The sequence below is a fragment of the Lissotriton helveticus genome, chromosome 12 (genome assembly GCF_964261635.1).
Source record: "Lissotriton helveticus chromosome 12, aLisHel1.1, whole genome shotgun sequence".
Taxonomy (NCBI): domain Eukaryota; kingdom Metazoa; phylum Chordata; class Amphibia; order Caudata; family Salamandridae; genus Lissotriton; species Lissotriton helveticus.
In genome coordinates this window covers 283,979,453-283,997,861 of record NC_136073.1, presented here as the reverse complement: position 1 = coordinate 283,997,861, position 18,409 = coordinate 283,979,453, and the positions used below count along the sequence as shown (strand labels likewise).

The following is an 18,409-nucleotide window of genomic DNA, read 5'->3' as shown; positions in this document are numbered from 1 at the left end:
GTTCTGTCCCAAGCTATACCACCAGGTATAGGAACGGCTGTGATGTTCACTGATGACAAGTCTCTTTGGTCACGATGAGATGATTTTTTGGCTTGAGTTGTAAGTTGATGTTCTTGCTTGCTGTGTCCTTTTTAACATATCTTCCATTCCCAAAGTAATTACCAGAGTCAACCAAAGTAGAAGAAAAAGTACACCCAACACAATCCAAAGTTCAATCCATGGTTAAACCAGATATGTCTTTTCCAGGTGATGAAAAAGGTCTGTTGCTTGTTCTTTCAAAGTTCTTTTCGCTGGCGTCATTTCTGGTTCACTGGGATCCTCAGAAAATGTATCAAAATTAATGAAATAGCCAGAGGCAGTTCAGTCAATTGTTGGGATTGCCCCAGGATTTGAAGAAATCGCTGGAACCACTTGATCACTAGTTATATTTGTTTAGTCAGATGCTATTTCATTGTAGACAGGTGTTTCTTGACAAACTGTTATTTGAATTTCAAGAGGTACAAGTTCTATAGCTATGTTGCTTAGTCCTTCATTTCGCACTGCAGATTCTTCAAAGTTGATGAGTCTCTCAGTTTGAACATCTTGGAAAGTAGCCAGATGAGGGCGTCTGCTACATTGGCGGAGTCCATTTGGCCTGCTACTTATGATCGGCCACATGATGTGGTTTGACCAGGTCGATGGACACAAACCTGTTCTCCTTTTTACCAGCAAGGGGCAGCAGTAATACTGTTCTTGATCCGTGGATTGCTAGGACAGGTACTGTTTGTCTATAAGAAGGCCCAATTTCCTTCTCTCCACGATCTTTTCTTTGACTAGATCCCCAATCTTAGGAATCCAGACTGGCCTTGCTGGGACGGTCGGTTTCTCTTCATTAGTTGTTGGCTTCAGGAACACGTTACTTTGTTTTGTTCTTATTTCCTTTAAGTCCTGCAAAACAGCCAAACGATCTTTGATATCAAAGCGTTTTTGGTCTACCACTGAAGTCTGACAATCGAGGTCCAATATTATCATTCTGGTCCCGAAGAGGACTTCATATGGAGTGATTCCCCCTAGAGAACTTCTTGGCAGAATATTAAGACTATGCTGGACACTCAATAGATGTTTGACCTACCCGTCACCCGAGCCTAATACCCAAGATGTTATAGATTGCTTTATGTTCCGTTTTTTTTCTCTCCACTACCGAATTTCCCTCAGGATGGAATGGATTAGAGTACCACAATGCAGCGTCCAATTTGGCCATGGCCTCCTTGTAAGCTTGAGAGCTAAACGCAGGACCCTGGTCAGAATGTAGCGTGCCGACTGCGTATGTGCCGATAAAGACTCGCAAATCTGTTATAACAGTTTGAGCATCAGCCGAGCGCTGAGGCCACATCCAAATGAATCTTGAATATGAATCCACTGCGACCATGATATATTTATAGTTACCATCCCTTTGTAAGGGACCGCAGTGATCCAGGTAAACGCAAGCTAATGGTTTATCTGAAATTAACAGGGGCGTCTGCGCAGGACGTTTTACTGTAGAGACTATCATCTTTTGGCAGATTTATCATTACAAAACATAGTTTCTGGTCTCTTTCCTCATGCGTGGCCACCAGTATCTCTTTTTTATTGATGACACCATAGTGGAAACACCTGCGTGTGCAGAGCCGATCCCTTCATGTGCTGCTAAGATTAGTCCTAATCTATGTTCCATGTTTGGAATTACTCTATCCCCCACTCCAGGCATTCGAGCAAATGGAACATTATATGCATCAGTTATATATGAGTATTTGAGTGGAAACACTTTAGGTAATGTTTTACCGCTGCCTTTGCTTGCGGCATTGACAGCTAGCATTATTTTGCCATCTATTTTAGTTTTTGAATGAGTAATTGCAGCTACGGTAGCCGTTAGCACAGCTGCCTTCGCGGCTTCATCAGCCAATCATTTCCCTGCAATGTGAACGCCATCACGTTGATTACTCAGTGTATGTATCATGTGAGCCTTTTATAGTCCTTGTCGTCACTGAACTACTTGTTCCCAAAGCAGTTTATGCTTGATTGTGCCACCTTTTGCATCTTTGTAACCGTTTTAAATCCAGTTTTGCAAGTATTCATTGTAAGATTGAACACAATAATAAGAATCGCACACTATGAGTGTTTGGGAATTTGCGATCTGTATTTTCAAGCACCATCTTGAATGATTGTACTTCAGCTCGCTAAGCTGTACAATCTCCTAGAGATTGAGTTTTAGTGACCTTTGGTCTGAATTTGCCATGGTGCCAGCGTCCTTTAACGATCGTGCACGCAGCACTATAAGCTTGTTTCCCCCCCGTAGCGGGTTGAGCTGATCAGTCAGTATAAATTATACATTCATACTGCTCTAGAGGCAGAATTTCAGTAGGCAGAGGACATTCTTGTTCATATTGTAGAAATGCTTGTTGTTTCAAATATGGGTCAAAAATGTATTCAACGTCTGTTGCAGGAAGAGAATTAACACATTGTATCCATCTTGGATGTAAAGCTTTAGCATTTGGAATGCTTGCTTTTGTCACTGCCTCCAAGGCAGGTACAGGTGTAACAACCATAATGCCTTTTCCCTGTGTGAGGGCTCTCTCTTTTGCTACTGCAGTTTGAAGTGCTGTCAGAATTTTTTCTGTAAGTGAATTTCCTTTCAGCTTGTGTGTACAAGTGTGATTTGTAAGCTTTTGGTACTTTTTCACCTTCGTTAAAAGTTAAGTATGTGAATCCGCATTTTCCTGGAATGATTCGATCACTAAGTTGCGTATGTTTACGCGTGTCTGCAAATGTTTTGTTGCTAACATGTCTGTTTGCAGTGAACGCAAAATTTCTGTGTGTTTTTGTGTCCAATTAACTGTTTTGAAAGCAGGTTTTATTAATTCGTAGAGAGGTTTAACCCTTTCTGCATAATTTAGAATATAAGTTCTTCTGAAATTTAGGAAACCTCAAATCGACCGTACGTTTTACAGCATTTTTGGAGGTTGGAGTAGCGCACATTTTGCTGCCAGGCTTTTGCCTTCACTTGAAAGTTTATATCCTAGGAAAAGGACGTTTAAATGGGCAATTCTAGATTTTTTTTTAATTGAATTTATACCCTTCTGAGGCGAATCCAAGTATGATTGTATTTACCCTATTCAAGTGCCTATGCAAGTCATCATCTGTCAGAAAGATGTCATCGACATATGATAGAGCTTCGTCATCATAAGTGTGTAGTAACTCTGTTACTCTGGCTGAAAATAACCCAGGACTATTCTTGAATCCCTGTGGGAGACGACAGAAGTGACGCTGTGTCCCCATAATTGAGAAAGCTGTCAAATACCTACTTTCTAGTGCAATATTTTGACAGAAGAAACCGTCAGAAATATCTAATGTGGTTTTATACTTTTTATGCACAATGTTATTCATTAGTGCTGCACTGTGTGCATTTTGTACTGCAAAAGTTTTGCAACAAGAGTTTAAGTGTCTGTAATCCAATACTAGACGATTTGTATTGTCTGGTTTGGAGACAGGAAACAAAGGATTTTTCATTGACGAGGTGCATGTTTCAATCACCCTTGGTATTCAAGTTGATCTAATATCTCCCGGACCTTTTTTTTAGCTTCTTGCTTAAGTGTGTACTGCCTTTGTGCAGTTGGTTGATTTTTTTAACTGGATTTTATGGTGAGGAGAATTCTCATCCCATCCTACATGATTTTATATAATCCAGGAGCTTGGGCCACTGCCCATTTCCTGGCATGAGTATAATTTTAAATGAATTGGAATGTCGGTGGAGAAAGCTAGTATAATGATGTCTTCGCCATGTAGGCACTCCCTGACAAATTCTGGTGGCCAGTCTTGTTCAGCTAGAAGAATATCATAACCCTGAGAGAGTCGCTCCCAAAAGAGTGCTGTCACTTTTCTGGGTATGTCCCCCTCCACCCGGAGTGTTATTTTATATACCTTATGTCGACAACTAACCCTGGTATCTGCAGTTTCAACTTGAATGAATTCATTCAAGTCCACTGTCTCCAGATGATCCTTGAAGTTCTTGCGAGCTATGGTGACTTCTGCTGTGCTGTCCAACATTGTCTGAGCTCATTCACTGTTCTTGAGTTGTGCCCTCAAGATCCTCTGCATGTCTGATTTTTAGACCTGCTATTTTCTTTTTTGTGAATTGAGGTTTCTTGTTTTTCTGAATGTTCTGTTTGTCTTTGGACTTCACGCGTTCTTCCTTGTTTTCTGACCATCCTCTTCTTTCGGATTTCTGTGACGAAGTCTAAAAGGTACAAGAGGAAAGTGAATCCGTATCTTGATATCTATCAGGTTTGCTCAAGTTATTCCTATTCCTGAGGTTATACCTCCTTTCAGAGGGCTACTTTTGAGGAGACCTACCTCTGGATTGAGAACGCTTCTCTTTAGAAGTTTGTTTAGTGTTCTCCCCCTTCTTTTTAATAGGAGTAGTAGTGTGTTTAGGAAAGACCTTTTCAGGACTTTCAGACAGTTGGTGTTTAACTGGCTTCCCACCCAAACTGTCTCTGCCTAATTCTTCATAGAATTTTTCAATTATTCTGGCCAGTTCTTGTGGTTATTCAGTTACATCAAATTCCCTTACCATTTGGTGGATCTCCACAGATGCTGTTTCACCTTTAATATTGGCTAATATTATTGTTGAGACCTGTTTGAAATCTTTCAGTAATTTCATACTTAGATTTAAAGCAGGCTCTGCCCCGTATTCATTTTGAAGCTGTTTTAGGACATCTGGTATTACCGCCATAGACGGAACGCCATGTGTTTTAGTGTGAATTGCAGCAAAGACTGTACCCCAAGTGTCGCAGTCTTCCAGGTGTGGTGCGATCCCCATTGGTAAACAGATTGTTAAAATTCTTTGTTTTTCATGAGGGGTAGTATTAGGAAATACTGCCTCGATTTGAGTAATTTTTCGAGCTATCCAGAATGGAATTTGTTCCCGTTTTGCGGGTAATTTACCAACGACCGAATGTAAAGTCTGTGGTGTAATTTTATTTCTCCTCCCCTGGTGGGGGGATGTTGTGGAATCAGTATTGCTGGTTGGACTGTGAAAGTCCGCATGACATATTGAACCAATTGTCTATAGATTTTAATTAGCTCTTTGAGTTGAGCTCATAGTACCGCATCTGTCATTTCTTCAATGCCAGGATGTTGTGTTTAGCTGGCTAAAACCGGCCATGTTGCTCCTGGTCTACCTAGTGGACCGAGCCTGGTAATGTGATTTATATGCTTTAAACCAGAGAGCATGCTCTTAGTAAAATATTGGAATTTCAATATCCTCGAAAGGAATGTATTCCTCTGGTGGTTAATCTTCTTTGTAGAAGTGAAAGACATGTGTTCTTCGATCTGCTTTAGGGAAGACTATCCATGAATAGAATACCTTTGTCATATGATATTCATGTACCTCTATCACAAAAACTGCCCTACCACCTCTTGCTGATAGGCCATTTTTTAAAAGTTTTATAGTGATGGCTTTCCTTAAATTATTTAGAGGTATGCTTATAGCATTCTTGTCAGTTTCTTGGAAACGTGTTATGTTAAAAGCTACCGGATGAGCTGCAGCTCCACCGTTTTTGGTGTCGCTATCCGTCATTTTGTTGACTGAAAGTTTGCAGAGCAAGTTTCAAGGAAACAAGGATAAGGTGAACAATATTTTGGAACACTGTATCCTTCAACGTTGTACAGACCAAAACTAATACATAGGATGAACGCCACACAACAATGTGTCCCTGTAGTTCACAGGAGTTCAGCCAACTGACACTTGAAATCATTCTGGTCAGCCTGGAATGAAGGCAGGCAGGTCCGGTCCTCCTTCTCAGACAGCAAGGCAGTCCTTCAAGCAGCAGGGTGTCCACTGTTAGCAAGGCAGTCCTTCCTCTGTAACTTACACAGGTCTAGGTGTGTTCTGATGAGTGGCTCCAGAGGTACAGCATTTACACCTGGTGCCAGTATTTGTGTGGAGGGACTCCCTGTCCGACCCCAACATCTGATTGTGGAAAGTGCTTCCCCTTTCCATTTCAAGGCTCCACACTGTGTGGGGTGAGAAAAGACAGGCAAGCTTAGTGTCAGGTTCCTTAGTGCGTGCTAGAGGCAGAGCCTTTTGAAGCGTAAGAGGGACTGGGTACAGCTTCTTCCCCAGCCATCCTTCCAGGATGGTCCACCCTGGCCATGCTTAAGCACATTTTATGTTGGGGATCTGTGGACACCACAAACTATGGGAAATTGATCACTTGGCTGGACAACAAGGTGATGGCATGGAAGAGATTGCCACTGTCACTAACAGGAAGGATAGCAATAGCCAAGATGGTGGTGCTCCGCACGTTTTTTTAACCTGTTTGTTAATCTTCCACCCCTCCTAACTGCTCAATTTTGCAGTCAGCTCAGATCACATCTGAAAGTGCTGTTGTGAGTGGGTGGCCAGCCTTGGGTGGTGTGGGAGGTGTTCCCTTTTGAACATGGCGGTCTTGGTGCCCCGGACATCTTTACTTCTATAGTGCTCAAACGTACTTTGCTCACTTTTGGTTGCACCCCACACAGTTCCAACCCCACACAGCGTAGGAACATGACCTTGTGGCCCCTTGTCCCCTGCTGGCTGCCCTGTACCTCACTCGTCAGCGCTCCCAAACTCAGCTATGGCGTTTGTCTTTTGAGGTTGTGCACCGGAGGGGCAGTTTATTCCCCCTCAGAGTGTGGTGCAGTTGCCAGGGCAGCTTACTTCGGAGCACAGGGTTCACAGTTCGATCCACGGTTCCGGTGGCAGCTCAGCACTATATGACTCTGGGCAATAGCTCACTTAATTTCCACGATGGCCCCCAGGGCCTTGAGACCCGTAAGGGTGAGTAGTTCGTGCTTTACAAATACGGATTTACATTCTGGATTAAACTGATTCCTCCTTATTAGATTTGTTAATTTATCGCCAATTGCGGGTGAAATTGTACGCTTCACATGACTTCTTCCCTGAGGCTCTCCCAATGTTTTCAGAGCTGGAAATTATGAACATTAATCCATCCCTATGCAGGATCATTACCTGGTTTTATGCTATGATGCAGAACAACGGGTTGATTTATAATCCTGCTGTGCGAGATAACTGGTCCAATGACCTGGTTGTTCCGGTGCGCGAGGGAAAATGCTGCTAATGCTTTGCTCATTTAAAAGCCCTTTTGCCAAATTGCAGACTTTGCCTCGTACAATTTAAATATATGAATAGAGAATATTGCACATCAGTTCTGCAGCTCAAAATTGGCTTAGTCGAAGAGGCACGCTGTCAGTGCTGTGCTTTAGCTGATGCTGCCTTTCTGCACCAAGCATATGAATGCCCCAGGGTGGTTTGCTGTGGGTTCTGAGGTGTTTGATACTATTGTATTGATTACATACAATGCTCCTGGTAGGATGCCACTGGTGGCTCTTCTATGTGAAGGACGTCCCCCCTGGGGCGCTGGCTGAGCATAGGGTGACCATCCATTGGACTAGGTGTCTGGTGCCTTAGGTGGCTTGAAGGCTAAGGAATGCTGCCTACTGTCAGGAACAATTGGACATCTACTGGTGACTAATGACTGTGCGTTATTGCCTGAGGTACATTTGAGCTCCTTTGGAGACTTTTCTGAGGACCAGGCCAGATGCATACTTGAGTGCAGATTGAGTTGCATCCCTGCATGTCAAATTTTAGACATTACGGCGCTGCAGCCTGCCCTGGGCATACATCCTGGTTCACCGGGTGAGAGTGAAGGTGGGAAGTGAGCCCTTGGGTGGTCATTGGACGTGGATTGGCTTCAGGGTACATGGATACTGTCTAGCTATGCTATGGGGAAACTGCTTGTGTTGTTTTGATGTGCCTCTGCTGTATGCACTGGATCACTGGTTCACTGTGTGGCGTTGTTTTCATAATTGGTTTTCCATCTGATGGGTGGTCTATACTTTACATTGGCTATGATGAAAATCTTAATTAAATGAGGAAAAAACAAAAAAGCCCCTGTTGTGTTGTGTCAGGATCAATACACAAACCCCAACAGCAGAGCCATTCACAGTCCTGTGAACCAGGGTACTGGCAGACTGCACAAATGGTTGGGACAAGAAAATGTTGACTTTCTAAAAGTGCCATTTTTAGAATTGTGGCTTAAAATACAACTTTACCACTAAGGAAGGTTTTAAATTATAGTTCATTTGAGTGTTAACAGTGCATTTCTTAATCTGCTTCCAATCTAAAGTTAGCACTTAATAACTGTACTAGGGTACACCAGTGTTAGAAAATTGGAGAGATAGGCCTCACCATAGAAAAAAATGAATTTAGGAGTTTTTTTAATTTAGAACAGGTAAAACATTAACCCATGTGTGCCCCTATTTAAGTACAATGTCACGTGGCCCATGGGGACATTGTTGTCTTCCCTGAGTTAGCATGAGCACGCTGTAGACTGCCTGCTGTTTTGCACACATTACTACATGAGTTTATTTAGCAAATGCCTCTCTTGATATTTTCACATGAGAACCTACCGATGTGTTCAAGCTTTGTTGGTTCCTGGGATTTAGTCAGAACATTGAGAACAAGGTCGAACAACAATGACCCTTGTTATTCTGTTCTGGTCAGGCCCTAGCGCCTAGACAAAACATACAGATGGAGCTGTTGTTTGGGAATACGTACTTTGTCTAATTGGAATGCACGGATAGATAGCACACTCTTGGAGAGGGACCTTTCCAGGGAGAAGAGCATGACAGCGCCTATGATGTAGATCTACCATCTATGGACTGAGGTACAGGGTCTGCAGATAATGCCCAGAGGTCTTCTAATATATAATCATCCTGCTTCTATACAAGGGGACGGAGGTTAGGCTACACTGTCTTTGCCTATGACAGCTCCTTTTATGATTTATGGACTACTTGCTATGCTGACCATATTTGTGTTATGCATTTTTCTGCTATTCTTGCACGTATAGTGCATACTACAGCACGTTAGTTAAAATAAACATATTAAACTTGTTCGTGTCTCTGTCGGATTTTATTGTGGACTTGTAAGAAAGTGTGAGCGAAAGGGTGTGTCTTACAACCGCGTTTCCTGAGAGTTGTGAGTGTTGTGTTCTGAAGTGTCTAATCACGTGTTCCTCTGTAAGTGAGTAGGAGGGCAAATGAGACACTATAGTTAGTCGTCCCGGGCTACCCTACCATATGGGCACTTATTAACCAGTTACCAGAGGGTTAAGCACAGGTTAATTTAGTGACTTTTTGTTGTTTACCTTGACAAGGATTGTGGTTGTTGCTTGAGTCGGACTTCTCTTATCTAATAACCCATTTTTTACAGTGCTCTTGGTCAGGACCTATGTATAAAAGATGAACAGCTTGCCCACTCTTCCTTTGCAGCATTGCATCATTTGCCTTTTAGTTTTTGGGTGCCTTAGTTCAAGCTGAGCAGCCTTTGTTTCCTTTATTTTTTCAGCTTTTTTAGGGCACCTTGGCTAGCCCACTCCTGTGCTGTCAAGCCTGTTCTTAACTTGCGGCTCGGCCAGTTGCTATTGCAGGATCCAGCACATTCATTCAACCTACCCACTCCTTGCAGGCTGGGTGTAGGCTCTGCAGTAGGCACCTCACTTCCCCAGACATACTGTCATGTCCTATTTTATTGCCTTATTTTAGATGTGATGTAAGAGCACTTAATGTGATTACAACAGGGGATAGGTAATTTTAATTGCTATTCCAAAGCTAACTAAATGAATGAATTTTTAGTGCACTCGGTAGTGATAGGGTTGACCTGTGTAATCTTATTTGATGTCACATATTTATGGCGCTGATGTCACAGCTGAAACCAATAAAGAATGATGAAAATGTAGGGCTTTTATACATTATTTTTGTTAATGAAAATATAAAAATCATTGTATATGTATGGTTCACAGTGTGTCATTTCCTTTAGTTAGCTGCACTACTGCAGATGTGTGTTAAAACGGCATCAGATGTAGAATCGACCTTCACATCTGTGGAACAGTTACTGGAATATACCTCGGTGAGTATTGTGCCTTACGAAAAGATTAAGAAAATGAAACAATTTTATTTTATCTCACAATTAAGTCAAGTTGTGTTTTGTATGCAAAGCCTTTAATGACAGCTATAAATGTTTGCGCACACAGTGGTGTTGTTGCTATATATGCTGACTGACCGAATCCATTCAAGGGCATTCTTGATGCAGTTAATCAAAGTATAAAGAATTGGAAATAAAGAAATGTTCGTTTATGATTTCCACAGGGCTACCTCTGCCCATACTTTATCTTTGAACTATGTCTCATCCCAGATTGTGACACAAGAAATACTAACATGCTCTGATGGCTTTTTGACTGTGGTGCCTTGTTGTGGTCTCACAATGCTGATCAGGCTTAGTGACAAGAAGCACATAACTGGTACCACTCAAACCGAACACTTCCATTTCATACGATTTTCCAGCCCTGGAAGGGTCAGAAGGTCTGGTGACCGACAGGAGAGGAGGCAAAAGACTCTAGTGGGTACACAGCTTCATTCAGAGCCAACGTTACATAAGCAATGAAACTGTCTTCTAAAGAATACTATTCCCTCAGTGAATAGCTTCTTAAAAAGCACAGCCATAAATGGATTATGCCTGTGGACGGAGGGTGTCCAGATAAGTACAAATAACTCAAACTATCACAAAATGTGTTTAGCCACTTAACAAACTTCAGCCCCGCTATTCACCAAGCCAAGGTACTACTGCACTGCAATCTTTTGAAGCAAAGACTGCAAATGTGCACCCTTCATGGATACACTATAAGCCCCTACCCCACAGGTAGTGTGTTCGAATAACTCTACCACTTCTAGCTAACCCGTAGTATTTATTGACATGTGAGACTGTTCACCTTTCTCTACTACTATGTATCTGGAAGGAGTCCCATAGTGGACTCCAGATGGTAGCACTTTGTAATGTTCCCAAGTTAGGCCCCAGTAGGAATTAGTGACATTCTTATATGTACACAATCCCTTTTCCTAAAGTTTCCTTCTCTTGTCCTCATAGATGTTTGACACACATTTGCATTTGTGATGCTTGGACTAGTTTTGTAGAAATACAGACCTTGCTGACACGGAACACTGAGAGAATACTGTCACACTGCCTTGGATTAGGTGCAGGCCTCTCACATGCGCAATACAAATGTAGTTGTTATGACATCCATATGACAACACAGCTATCTGTAGAACACAATCAATGGTTGCCTGATCATAATCTCGGCCATAGGCAAGGATGCTGCTTTCTATATATCGACTTTTGTTTCTTAGCATAATCAGAGGAGACACTTTTTCTGATCCTGAGGGTTCTATGCATGCTGAAGCTTTCACCTAGCAACTGACTGACATCTCTGTAACAGGGTTGTACACTCTTACCCGACAGGTAAAGGGGTTAGATCATCCAGAAGGGGGTTCTATTGGCAGAACATACATTCATACCCTAGACACGTAGGTTAGGGTTAGTATCATAGGGGCACGCTCTTATAATCTTTTATATGTATGCATAATATATAACCTGTCTCAACAATATGGTAGAACTTTTTGTTTTATTCTCTGTGTTGATACTCATTCTTACTTTTCTCTGCTTTTGTCTATTAATCATCGCTGTCCATATATTCTATACCAGAATCACTATGGATCAATACATATTGAAAACCCCGCTCTGTGTATTCTTTGAATATTTCTCTGATTGAAAGAAAGCTGGGTTGACTTAGTAAATGTTTAAAGTCTGTAACTACGGTTCCTGAAGGAATAGAGCTTTCATGTTCAGTGGTTACCAGAACTGATTGATCCCTGTTTATGTTTAAGGGGGTTAAAAGTGGCACTGCAAGTTAGCTGGTCCAAGGGATAACATATTCTATGGGGGTGCATGGAATCAGTCTGGCACCATTCTAAGTTGATGTCATCTGCAAACACGCAATTCAAACGGTTTAGTGGAGACTACACAACATAGCGCTGGCAACGTTGGTTGCTTTATTTTATATAGATCAACTGAATAACTCAATCGTGCATCCTCAGAGATTGAATGGGAAACATCCCAGGTGGTAGGGAATATCCTCCTTAGCTGAGTAGGTATATCCTATTTATTTGCTTTTGGTAAATTTAAGCTTGAAAGAATATTGTTCACGCTGTGTTAGCCGAACTCTGTAAATTAACTTCTTACAAAACATGTGCGCATTATATTTCAGAGAACTACAGACATGCAGTCCTTCAACATGGCCTCACCATAGATGGTGGGGATGTTAACTTAGTGGTAGAGGCACATGAAGCATTATGGACAGAGGTATTTGACTCATGGGTTAAATTCCCTGCTAGGGATGTGTATGGCTATTTCCCGAATATGAAGTAGGTGAAATACCGGATGAATACATTCCTTATGAGGAAGTAGAAATTCCTCTTATTTAGCAAGAACATATCAATTAGTTTAATGGCACCCTTCCCCATAGTAAAGAAAATGTGACAATGGGCCCACTCAGCAATGAGAGGGGTGACATAGCCAGCCCTAGACAGATACACACCGCATCACAGTTTTGATCGTGTGACTGCAGGCCAGATACAGGGACTATATAATAATCTAGCAATGTTAAACAGAAGTCTAACACAATGTGTAATCTGAACATTAACACCTGCTCCTGAGTAGACTGTTCAAGCTGTAGCACCGCAGTTAGCTACACCAGGCATTAGCCCTCAAACATTGAATGCAGTAATGGGAATAATACCCACTGAAAGGGAAGAAATTCAATTTTGGAAGGTGCAAAAACCAAATCAGCATGAAGCAGTATTTCCACATACAGGCCCGCAGGAAAAGCATAGGATATTAACAATTTGCTTACCAATAGGGATGGCTCCCCTGGTTGAAGATTGTGCCACTTTGGTTACAGTATTTGTTGCAGTATATAACAGAACACATGGTACCCCTTCTCTGGTGTTTCACCTGAAGTGTTAAAACAGTTATAGAATGAGCACGGGGCAGCACCGGCCCTGGACTTAGGGATAAAACTGATTGGCAATTTTGCAGCAGCATTCGTCATAATGTTGAGTAACATAAAAGGGAAAGGTTAGCTATACACCAATGCCTGAGGGATTTGCCTTCCGCATGAATTGCCTAAAATTATCGAAGACACTATGCTACACTGGGCAGAGATAATTTGGGAGCCAGACCAGGGAAACCACATGTAAAAGGTCATTCTGAAAAAGATTACTCTAAGCAAGCACCTGACTCTTCCCCAAAGAGGAAGTGGGACAGCAAGAAAAATCATGGGGTGGATCTCCTACATAGAAATATACCAAAAGGTTTTACAACTAATGTAACTGTGATAATTTTAAACCACCTGACAGGTATCAGGTTACTGATACGCGTTCCTTACAGGATACATCTGACAGATGTTTGGAGACAGAAGGAGGGGCAAACCATGGATCAGAAGAGCATGTGAAACAAAGAAAGGGCTCACGACGCTTGTCTGAATACATACTTAAGCAGGAACATAAACTAAAAATATCAAAACCTCAATTTAAAAAGAAAAAGATAGTTGGATTAAAAGTCAAGCTTGCACCTGATTTTGAGTACTCTGATTCTGAACGGGGAGTTGACACTGGCAATGCTGGGCAGCATGGCAGAAGTCACAATAGTTCACCAGAACATGTTGGATTCTCTGTGGCAGTAGCACTGAGTGAGTATATCGCAGAGGAAATTCCTGATACCAGGGTAAGCATCCCGCATCGGTTATACAAACTACAGAAATGGTTGGAAGGGGTCGTTCTCAGGTTTATTAATGTCCTCTTTTGGGAAGAGCCGACTCAGGGTTATGACATCTTGCTGGCAGAGAAAGATTGGCCACCTGCCTTCTTAATGGGTTATACCCAAAGGGAGAAACCATAATTCTGCCAGCTTTCTCCGACCTAGTTTCTGAATCAATTAAACATTCAAACACCAGGGAGTGAGCTTTAGCTCTAACTCCTGTGCTATATACGTTAACCATGTGTGGTGGGATGACAGTTCACCTTATCATGGCAAACCCTTGAGGACAGCCCCACAATCTCAAAGACAATACCCTATAAAGAATGAAGCAAAACAACAAGTTAGGGAAATCCTATGGCAACTTGAATATCAAGGTGTTATTGAAAGTTGAACCTCTTCAATGAATAATCCTCTGTTTCCAGTAACAAAACCAGATCAATCATATCAACTTGTATTAGATTATAGACATTTGAACACAGCTACTCGCACATTTGCAGTACAAAACACGTGCATTGCAGCACTAATGAATACAATTCTGTGGAAAAAAGTAAAAACAACACTTGATATCTCGAATGGATTGTTCTGCCAAAATATGGGTCCTGGAAGCAGGTATTTGACCACCTTCACAGCGTTAGGCACTCACAAACAATACAGCCATTTACCAAAGAATAGGTCAGGGCTGTTTGCATCCAGAGTGATTAGCAGTTTTATGATCAGGCATTGTCATATGGCAATGACATATACTTAACAGACGATGACCTGATGAAGCACTTGATGAGGGTAGACCATGGAATCTTGGGGTTCATTCACATGGACTACATATTAAATTTTAAAAAGTCAAAAATTGGCCACCTCAGTGTCCTGTTTCCATGATACGAATTGTTGTCAAGTGAGGACAAGAGCCTCACAATGCATTTTTTTTAGAAAAGTGGGCATTGCACCAACCACGAATGTCTCTGAAAAGATTAAAATCCATTTTAGGATTTTTTGCATTTTGGCAGGAATGGGTAAAACCATTCTACGACCTTATAAGTCCACACTTTTCAAGTACACAATGGACTCAAGACCACATGGAAAGTTACGTTTGGTACACAGTGATAAGATAACATCTAAACACCTACACACATCTGTAAATACTACAAACCTGATTATCCATGTGATTGAAGATACACCAGGGTACACATATGTCACGTTCAATAAAGGTGACACAGTACCGATTGCAAATAAATGCATCTCTATACAAATGCTGAAATGCGTTTCACCCACAGAAAAGATTATGCCAGCCGTTCAGACTGCTGTAGTGAGTGAGACAGTGTGACCTGACTTAAGAGAAGCAAATGATTGTCTTTTAAAAAAATATATATATCCTCATTCCACCAGGAGCGTCTGCAAATCGCAAGGGATCTCTCTAACTAGCCATCTGCTCAGCGATCACTGCATTCTTCCAGGGTCCTGACACCATACAGGACCTTCACCATTGTTGGTGCCGTGATGTAATCATTAGAATGTATGGCCTGTACCCAAAGCTCGTTTCTGTGCCCGCCATACCCTTACTGCAGCCTTAATCCAATCTTCAACTTTCGGAGGTATAGGATCCCTCCACTTCATACAGATTTCTCTTCTAGCAATTAATATCAGATAGAAAAGCAGCCCTCTCTGCGATCATCCGAAGAGATTGCTTGTAATCTCATCTACTCGAAAAAGGACAAGCAGTGGACTCAGAGTAATCTCCACACCTAAAATATCTTTCCGAGAAAGTTCAATGTCTCCCCAATAGACTCATAACCTATGGCATTGAAAAAAAATATGGACATCCTCGGCTCCCAAATGGCAACACGTTATACACTTAGGGTGGAGGTTAGGGGAAAACTTCACGACTTTAGATAGTGTCCAATAAAGTTGATTAATAATGATTACTCTTCGGATTAGCAGGTTTGACGGTCGAATACAAGAGCCTCAAGTCAATTTGATATCGATCTCCAAGAAGACTTCACACCATACTAAGTGGGGAGGCGATAGCTTCTTGTTCTCAGCTTCCAAATGTTTCCCATACCACCTAGCAACCACCTTGCTCTGTGGTCTTATATCTTGAAGAAGAAGCTCTAGCTCCCAGTCAACCCCTATCTCATGTTTTGATGACACAAACCAAGAAGACAGTGAAATAAATTTAAACTTACACAGGTTATTTCAGGCTTTTGATTTTAAGACTTCCCAAGGATGCAGTCCCTTAGTTGTCATCAAATCTGCCCATGTTATGAGTGGGAGACTTAAACTGTCTTTTGGGCATGTCAAGGTACCAGGGGAGTCCCAAACCAGGGCCAGATCTGAATAGTAAACCAGGCCCTACAATCTCCTCATTTTGTACCATAAATTTAGCGAGGAGCTCAGAACTTTTAATCAAACTTTCTCAAAAAATCTGGGAGCACCGGACTTATAGAGAAATCCCTCCACACTCAACTCTCTCACCATTTCCCCTAGTAGCTTCCCCCACGTGGAATCATCAGGTTTTCCCAACACCACCCACATGTTTTTAAATTGGAACATTGCAAAATATAGATCAAAATCAGGGAAGGTCAACCCTCCTTTATCAAACCTTCATCTAGGTGTTTTCCAGACCAACCTAGCTCCCTTATACGCCCAAATAAAACTGATGACCTTCTCCTGAATTTTATCGATGCTTGATTTAGAAAACTCAAGTGGAATAGCATTGAAGAGATAAGTTAGTTTGGGGAGTATCACCATTTTTATCAGGTTAACAGGCCTAAAGATGGTTAACAGGAGAGTTTTCCACCTGACAAGTAGGTACTCTATTTCTCTGTTTACCCTCTTCAAATTGATCTGGGGACTTTTATCTGTGTCCTCAACAATTGAGATCCCCAAATATCTAAAGTTTGGGCTCACTCTACCACCCCAGGATCTAACGTTCCAGCACATTACCTAAGTTTTAGAGGTATTTGCTTAATAACCTGACAGAGCCCCAACTTGCGCTACAAGTTAATCTACTCTCAGGATTGTTGTGGCAGGATCTGCTGTATAAATCAGTAGGTCATCTACATAAAGTGCAACCTTACTGCTATACGTTGGAGAACTAAAAGGACCACCTGGGTGTCTGATCTCAGAATTTGGGCCAAAGATTCTCTATGTATTTCAAACAATAGGGGATATAGAGGGCAGCCCTGCTGTGTGCCTCTTGATATACTATAACATGAAGCCATTTAGGAGGACCTTAGCTGACAACCCCTCATACAATGACTGAAGTCTAAATAGGAAACCAGAGCCTAACCCCATTGTTCTCATGAGCTCTCAGAGAAACGTCCAACACACTCAGTCAAAAGCCTTAGCCGCATCCATAGCAATCACTGCCAAAGGAGCAGATCATTCAATGGAAAGGTCTATTATGCCAATATGTTGTTGAGTCTGCTCCTGTATTTTTCTCTTAGGAATGAAGCCCTTCAGGATCTGAGTATATCAGCTGTGGAGCTAACTTAGCCAGGCTCCCCGCAAAAATACTCGTAAAGATTTTATAATCTGTATTCAGCAGGGAGATCAAACTGTGATCCTTAGAGGGTTTCAATATAAGAACTATTATAGCCTCTCTCCAAGATCTTGGGACAGAACCCCCTCTCTATATATTGCATTAAAGAGGATTTCGAAGACTGTGACCAGTTCATCAGTCACTAAACAATATACTTAATTTGGGAGGGCGTCTGTGCCTGGAGCCTTACCCTTCCTACTGTGAGCAAAACTGGGACGGATCTCTTCCTTACTTATAGGGGCCTCAAGTACCTCCCAACTCTCCATAGTTAGACTTGGCAATTGTATCTTACTTAACCAGTTGTGGAGGAGTTTTTCATTAGGACGAGTCTCATCCTTATAGAGTGTGGAAAATAGGGAAACTATACAGGCTTGCATGTCTTCCATTTTATCTTAGCCGTCCCCTCTAACATTTACAACCAATTGTTTGGTAGTGTTCCTTGATCTGTCTGCTCTGGCTTTCTCTACCAAGAGTGCCCCTGCCTTTTCACCTTACTCTAAATTCTGCTTACATCTGGCTTGCCACTGCGCTCCACACTTTTGATCCACTTTAATCCAGTGTTCTTGCTTTGCCTCTTCTAAGAGTCTCTGTGCCTGCTCCCTTGCATGGGTGGACCCTGAATCAATCCAAAGAAGGGCAGCCTTAAGCAATCCTACTCTATCTTTGAATCCCTTTAGGCTTGATCTCTCAGCATTTGTTTTAACATATGCCAGATTTTGCAGAACCCCCTTTAAGTAAGCCAAAGTAGCGGGTTTTAGTGCCTCACCCTTCTCAGATCAGAAAGGATGGCCCTCTTTATTGTCTTTCTTTTCCTAGACCCTCTACCATATCCTACTAGAGACATGCTTATCGCAGCAGGATCCGAGTTATGACAAGGAAGGATGTTTATTGTTGTTATTGCCTCTATGATATCCCTATCCACAATGAGGTAGTCTAGCTTGGAAACATAAAACCTTGACTGGCTCTCATTCTATGCCTCCATACATCCAAAAGACCCAGATCATGAAACATGTTCTTTAAGGTTTTACGCAAATAGGGAGCATGGTCATGAGTGACTCTTCCTGTTTGACCTATCTTGTATAGGGTCTAATAAAACATTGAAGTACCCCTATTATTATTGGAGATGTTACTTCCATCAGGTTCCA

The 18,409-nt window shown here is 41.9% G+C and overlaps 1 protein-coding gene across 1 annotated transcript in view; it reads left to right on the top strand.

Moving 5' to 3' along the window:
• LOC144798009 (ATP-binding cassette sub-family C member 12-like) overlaps window positions 1-18,409 on the top strand; it is a 2,245,771-nt gene that overhangs the window by 1,853,791 nt on the left and 373,571 nt on the right. Inside the window, exon 24 of the mRNA XM_078668799.1 lies at window positions 9,899-9,988. Coding sequence (XP_078524925.1) covers window positions 9,899-9,988 — 90 coding nt within the window. The remainder of the gene's footprint in view (window positions 1-9,898; window positions 9,989-18,409) is intronic.